Source organism: Micrasema longulum, unplaced genomic scaffold (assembly GCF_059751315.1).
Source record: "Micrasema longulum isolate JH-2025_06_02 unplaced genomic scaffold, ASM5975131v1 h1tg001080l, whole genome shotgun sequence".
NCBI classification, from domain to species: Eukaryota; Metazoa; Arthropoda; class Insecta; order Trichoptera; family Brachycentridae; genus Micrasema; species Micrasema longulum.
The window spans coordinates 196,381-203,799 of record NW_028278268.1 but is presented as its reverse complement, the minus strand read 5'-3'; the positions used below and the strand labels follow the sequence as shown (position 1 = coordinate 203,799).

The 7,419-nt window shown below is 33.5% G+C and overlaps 1 protein-coding gene across 2 annotated transcripts; it reads left to right on the top strand.

The window, feature by feature from the left end:
• The first annotated feature begins 320 nt into the window (after nucleotides 1-320).
• LOC148277131 (uncharacterized) lies at nucleotides 321-5,621 on the top strand. 2 transcript variants are annotated; one of them, XM_088233296.1, is made up of 3 exons: nucleotides 321-489; nucleotides 1,867-1,967; nucleotides 3,189-5,621. In XM_088233296.1, the coding sequence occupies exons 2-3, from the start codon at nucleotides 1,898-1,900 to the stop codon at nucleotides 4,157-4,159; spliced, it is 1,041 nt and encodes a 346-aa protein (XP_088089422.1). In that variant the 5' UTR covers nucleotides 321-489; nucleotides 1,867-1,897; the 3' UTR covers nucleotides 4,160-5,621. The 2 variants fall into 2 exon arrangements, with proteins under 2 accessions (XP_088089422.1, XP_088089421.1); XM_088233295.1 differs by having other exon boundaries at nucleotides 1,704-1,967.
• The last annotated feature ends 1,798 nt before the right edge of the window (nucleotides 5,622-7,419 follow it).

Below are 7,419 nucleotides of genomic sequence, written 5' to 3'. Positions count from 1 at the left end.
CTATTGAAAGTAATGGCTTGAATAATTAATATCGACCCATGTTTTAAACTTGATTTTTACAGCCTCCGAGATAATCAAATCTCATCTTTAATTTTCTCAACCTCGCCACTCTTTCAAAATAACAAAAACTACCCCATAAACACTATTATTTTATATTTCAATTTTACCCCTCCGTGATTGTCTGCATAGCTCGAATCAATACCTAAATACGTAGTTCCTAAACGTCTTTTATTCCGTCCTTTTCTATGGCAACCCTTTTTACCTCTTAGGCTCCTATCCCTGTTAAAGTTTTCCGTTGTCTCTGGTTGCTATTACGGCTGTCACAGGCCACTGGCTATTCTCCTGAAAAGGTATAATTTGTGATCGTTCCTTTGTTTTACTCGGATCAGGATATATCTTCAGTATGTGATTGTATCTCACCCAGTGAGAAATAATCATTTGTATTCTGGATACGCGAGGAAACAATACAACATGATCCAAGTTTAAATGGTAGGTTAATCTATTTCATTATGTAGTGCCATCTTTTATCCAGAAAATGTTTATGTGAAAAGTGTTTGTTATCGCCCGGTGCCAGCGGTGATCTTAATGTAAAATACTGTTTGGAGGAGTATTAATACTGGACGATACTGGCTAGGAGCCGAGATATCCTTACCGATTTTTGCACGATGAGGTTGGCAATTTCATCTGTCAGTGCTGTGACAGGCAGGGGAATACGAGTAAGCGTAGTTTTCAATTATTCCATTGTTTTAATTGTATTTCTCCAGGCAGGAATTGATCATATTCTCTGGATATTCTCGGGTCAAAATGGTAGGTAAAACTCTTTCATTTTATAGTGCCGTCTGTAATTCAGAATATGTTTATGCGAGAACTGTCGTTTATCGCCTTGTGATGGTACCGATGTCAATTTTAATATTTAAATTTATTTCAACAGAGAGGGAAAACATTTTATAGAAGGTAATATAGAAGTCTAGGCATTCACAGAACTTATGATCTGTCATTGGCTGGTTTAAGTGGCCACTTTACACACTGTGTAACATTCACCATTCTGCCCATGTTTAAACATCCACATTTCCACAACTTTTCCATCTGTTGACTTTCGTGAAGTAAAAAAGCTGAAACCTTTATCAGCCGTTCAGCCAGATGAATCTCACCCACGTGTCGTGTGTGTCTCACCACTAGTTTGCTAAACAATTCATTTTTGAGAGTTTTTGGACCGAAATTGAGATTAAGCTTTTATTGTTTAAAAGGTGGGAAAAGAACACATGGCGAAATACATCAGAGTAGGAATGCACATTTTAACAGATAAAGTTAGTACAATACATTATTTTTTTGGCGGGGATAAGTTTATTTATAATTTTATAATAATCATTATTAAGGAAGTATTAATACTGGATGATACTGGGGAGCCGACCAGAAATATAAATCATAGGTTTGGCACACACAGCGTTGATGTGAATGTGATACTGGATAACATGTACTCGTACATCTGGCCGGGAGCCGAGATATTACCACCGGGTATATACTTAAATCATTTACCATGACAATGCAGGTAAAACTCAATAGCATTTCAACTCTACACACAGTAACAATTAACATTGAAGACAGGTTTATACAAATTACAAAAGGTCGTCTCTGCTTATCATCAGTTGACTCTTCAAAGGCTTATTTGTGTCACTCAATGTAAATAATTTGTGCGATTTCAGGATATTTACCATTAAAAATGGAAATCGCTTCATTGAATATTAAGGCCGAACCGGGGACTGGCAATGTAGAAAGAGACATTATCCGTACCGGGGAAGAAGCGCCACGTCTCCGAATAAGCCAGAAGGTGAAGGCTGAACCGGGGACCAGTTCTAACCTGCCTAGGATAACCAGTGATATAATTATCTTCACGGAGATGGACTTCGACTATCCCGACATTAAACAAGAATGTTTGGATTCCTCGCGTAACAGGGAAATACCTTCAAGTGAGTGATACTTCCTTGCACATTATCTGCTCCGGGGCTACGTATTCGGACTGTTATGGATGATGGTACGCGGAGGACGTGCGCACAATTGCCCACACGAACTGGGAGTTGTGTTATTCATGCCATGTATCATAAATATAACAAAAATTATGAATATAGAAAACAAACTAATATAAGTAACGTTGTCAATTATAATAGAAAATGAAAAGCTGAATGGAGTTGGTGAAATTATATATTTGGGTGTAATGATGGATTCTAAATTAACATTTCATCAAAACCGTAAAATAGAAATAAAAAAGATTTCAAAGGTGTTTTAAATTTTGGGAAGAATTGCAAAATTCACAATTATAGAACCATTCATAAACTATCGTAGCTGCATATTTTTATCGAACCTAGAAAATTCAAATGAACTAACTATATTACAAAACAAATGGTAGCCTCCGTGGTGTAGTGGTCAAGACGCTTGACTCAACACAAAAAATTTAAATGAGATTTTTCTTAAGCCTGGGTGTTCTGTGATATAATTCACCACTGTAATTGGACCTCCTGGCCTGTTGTGGTGCAAAAATTAATGAAATAATTATTCTTTTTAAATATAAAAATGAATAAAAAAAAATAAAAAAAATCCTTAAGATCTATTTTTAAAAAAAAGCGATGTACAAGTTAAAATTTGACGTTAAAGTAATTAAACATACTAACAAGTTTGCAACTACTTTTTTACAACGCGATGTTATTTGTATATAAAAAAAAAATATTCTAAAAAAATATCACATTCTGACAAAAGAATTTTAATCAGTAGACATTTGCAGTTCAAATCCTTCTGCTAGAATGTATATAAGACCTACGCAATTGGTTTAAGACACATTAGAAATAATGAAACCGATTTTTTCCTAATTGTGGTTTAATGTATTTGACCTGAACACGGTCGATATACTTATTTCAAAAAAGCCACTGTGGGCCCGAAATAAGACTTAAAGTTAATATATTATGATGCAAAGTGTGGGTCAAGAAATAAAGGAAGTTCATGAATAAAATATTAATTTTATTCATATTAATATAGTATTAATTTTATTAATCATAATTAAATAAAAAATCCTTATAAACGCAAAGAACTAGTAAGACACCCTCGTTGCTCTAAGCCTCCTCCGAGCATACTCGGGCGTGGTTAATTAAAAATAATATTCAAAGAGATTTCATACATTATTCTTGTTTTTGTTTTAGATTTGCAAGCAACCCAGAAATATTTTGCTTGCTCAGATTGCCATTTCAAATGTTCAAAGGAGAGCATTTTGATACAACACATGTTTTCTCATACCGACGAAAAACCATTCTCATGCTCAGAGTGCCAATATACGTGTTTTCGTAAAGCCCATTTGAAAACACACATTTTGACACATACCGGTGAAAAACTATTCTCATGCTCAGAGTGTCGATGTAATTTTTCTCAAAAATGCCATTTAAAATCACATATGTCGACTCATACTGGCGAGAAACCATTTTCATGTTCAAAGTGCCAATTCAAATGTTCTCGAAAAGGCGGTTTACAACGGCACATGTTTGTTCATACTGGTGATAAACCATTCTCATGCTCAGAGTGTCAATATACATGTTCTCGAAAAGCTCATTTAAAATCACACATTTTGACACATACCGGAGAAAAACCAATATCATGCTCAGAGTGCCCATATACATGTTCTCGTAAAGGCGATTTAAAATTACACATGATGACGCATACCGGCAAGAAACCATTCTCATGCTCAGAGTGTCAATATACATGTTCTCAAAAATGCCAATTAAAATCACACATGTTGACTCATACCGGTGAGAAACCATTTTCATGCGCAGAGTGCCAATTTGAATGTTCTCGAAAAGGCGAATTACAACGGCACAGTCTTGTTCATACTGGTGAGAAACCATTCTCATGCTCAGAGTGTCAATATACATGTTCTCAAAAAGGCCGATTGAAATCACACATGTTTACTCATGCTGTCGAGAAACCATTATCATGCTTGAAGTGCAATTTCAAATGCTCTCTAAAAGGCCATTTAAAACTACACACTTTTACTCACACTGGTGAGAAACCATTCGCTTGTTCAGAGTGCCAATTTAAATGTACTCGAAAATACGATTTAAAACGACACGCGTTTACTCATATCAGCAGAAACTATTCTCATGCTCAAAGAACCAAATAAAAAGTTCTCAAAAAGCAGTTTCACAGAACACGTGTTGACTCATAAAATAAATTTTGACTCCTGTTTTATTTTATTTAATATATTATCTACGGCCCTCAGGCCAATTACAACAGTTACATGAAGAAACGTAAATACGAGAAACTGAACAAAAAGAACATAAAACCATGTAGCAAAGGCAATCAAGGGCAATAAAATAATGGTATACAATTTATTCATAAAAATGAAAGACATTGAAGACTTCGAGCTAAATATCCCACACTTTTAGTATCTAAGAGATCTACGAAAAGCCGGAAGATCTATCCCAAAAAAGTCGTGACGAATCACTAATCTACACATTTTGAACTACGGGGCATACTGTATGGATGGGTGCGCGCGAATTGATTTTAGGTTTGAGATTTGAGGTTAAATGAAAAAGATGGATTACAATCAAAGTGATTTTTTGAGTGGATACACACGAGTTACATCCTTACAATTTTGTACGGATGTAACTCGTGGTACAATAGCGAACATTGGCGAGGAGCTGGTGGACGGGTGACACGAGATGCCAAGATTAAATGTTCATATTCTTTCGCTGCACGACGTTTAATTACTTGTCCGAGCTGACGTTGCGTCGGGTTACGTGTTGCGGGCCAGAACGGTGTTCGGCCCTGCCAACTTTACGGCTTGATGGTGATGACCTCCACAATACAAACAAAAGTTGCTATTAGAAGATTTAATAATTAGCAGATTTTGACTTCTGGCGACACGGTTGGGAACATGCAGTAGATAGGACATCACTTAGCTATCTCCGTTCTACGCTTCTCCAATAAAGACAGATTAAGAGATTGCTCTTTTTCAAAATAAGAATAATTACCCCTTTGTAATCCGAGCAACCACGCCACTTTTCTTAGAAAACGATAAACCATCGAGGGAAAACATTTTTGAGAAGGGAATATGGTAGTCTAGGCATTTACCGGGCTTATGACCTGTCATTGGCTGGTTTAAGTGGCCTCTTTACACACTGTGTAACATTCAGCATTCTGCCCATGTTGGAACATCCACATTTCTTCAACTCTTCCATCTGTTGACTTTTGTGAAGTAAGAGAGCTGAAACCTTTATTACGTGGGTGAGATTCATCCGGCTAAACCAAATCACCTACTAGGCAACGCCTGAAAACAATTTTCCATTTTTTATACTTCTTACTCCCTAGGGAGGAAATCCAGCCAGTCTGCAAGCATTTTGACATACTTAAACATTATGGGATAAACCATTGGCTTGATTGGCATACTTGTTGGCTATGCACTTGTACAGTCATCGCTTTCCTATGGAAAATTGGATGGGGGAAACTTACAACAATTATATTAAACCATTAAAAACTGTTCAAAAATTTATATTAAAAATAATGCTTCACAAAAATCGCACTTTTCCCTCTTTCCAATTGTTCCAAGAAGCTAAACTTTGAAATCTAAGACAAATATGTTGTTTTCAATGTTTAAAATATATATTTAAGAACCAAAATTCATTTATTTATTTATTTATTTATATACGGCATTTCTGCCATTTACATATATGTGGTATAAAGAGTGCTTAGAAATTAAAATAAAAAAAAATAAAAAAATCGAGTGTGAAATATTAATATACTCGTACTGTACACATTATCAATTACTTGAAATACATACATATTTTAAAGAAATTATACAATAACAAAATACATTAATCAATCATATTATAACTATTCCAACCCAATCTTCTGAAGATGATTTGCTCTTTTTGATAAAAAATATGTTGGTCACTTTATTTTTTAAGTTAGGCAGAGATAAAATAAATATATCAAAATGTGATGCATATTCATTCCCGGTATTCTGTAATCTAACAATAGGTGAGTTATATTGAGCTACCGTTCGACAATTTTGACAATAAAATATTGTAGATGTTCTGCTTTATCTAGGTGGTACATAGAATGAAATCAATTTCAGTAGATCAGGGGTATCAAACATTGGTTTTATTATTTTATATAAAGTCATAAGATCGGTCGATGTTCTTCGTTCTTGCAATTTAGTTAATTTAAGAGAGTCTAAAATTGTTATAATTTAATTGATTAGTAGAAAAACCCATCTTAAAATTAATATATCTAAGAAATTTATTCTGAATTCTCTCAATAGAATCTGAGAAAGTGATTTGATAAGGTGACCATATTGGAGAATTATAATCTGGTTGGCTTCTAACAAGAGATGTGTAAAGATATTTTAATGTGTTTATATTTATTTATTTATTTATTTATTTATTTATTTATTTACGGACAAAGTCCATTATAAAAATTATTAAAATCTTTTCCGGTTCTAATTACAAATCCTAATAATTTTACAGCTTTGTTAGATATTTTAATAATGTGCTCTTAAAATAATAATTTTGAATCGAACAAAACACCCAGATCGCTCACGGTAGAAACATCAGTAATTTTAATTTGATTTAACATGTTATTAAATAGAATTGGATATTTTATTTTATAGAATCTCATAGCTTGACATTTGCTTATATTGAGTTGTAATTTATTTTGTTGGCACCAGATGTTTAATTTGGACAAATTATGGGACAGAATGTTACAATCGTTAATGTTTTTTATCTGTTTGAATATTTTCATATCATCTGCAAATATGAGTACATGTACATTATCAAATATATCAATTACATAATTTATAAATATTAAAAACAACACTGGACCTAGATGCGAGCCTTGAGGTACTCCACTAACTGATTTAAATTTATATGATAATATATCATTTATTTTCACTGACAGGTTTCTATCGAACAAATATGTTTTAAGCCAATTTAGTAAATTACCTTTAATTCCAGATCGTTCTAATTTGTTAATTAAAATTTTATGGTTTACTTTGTCGAAAGCCTTGCTAAAATCTGTGTAAATAGAATCGATTTGGGTTTTTTTGGATAGTGCATCAGATATAATATTTTGATATAGTAATAAATTAGTTAGGGTCGATTTATTTGAAACAAATCCATGTTGGGCGGGAGTTATTGATTTAGTTATTGTAAATATTATTTTATCCAGTAAAAGCTTTTCCAGTAATTTTGGAATCGCCGAAAGTAAACAAATAGGTCTATAATTTATTATGTCAGTTTTATCACCTTTTTTAAAAATAGGAAAGATATAACTCAGTTTCCAGTGATCTGGAAAATGACCTGAAGAAAGTGATTTATTAAATAGAAGAAATAGTGGATAAGCAAGAGTTGAGGCACACTTTTTTAGAAATAATGGTGGAAT

Bases quoted from the DNA above. Each gene is read 5' to 3' on its own strand.
- LOC148277131 (XM_088233295.1), top strand. From the start codon at position 1,721: ATGGAAATCGCTTCATTGAATATTAAGGCCGAACCGGGGACTGGCAAT. The intron at 1,968-3,188 runs GTGAGTGATACT...TTTTTGTTTTAG, and splicing joins TAACAGGGAAATACCTTCAA to ATTTGCAAGCAACCCAGAAA.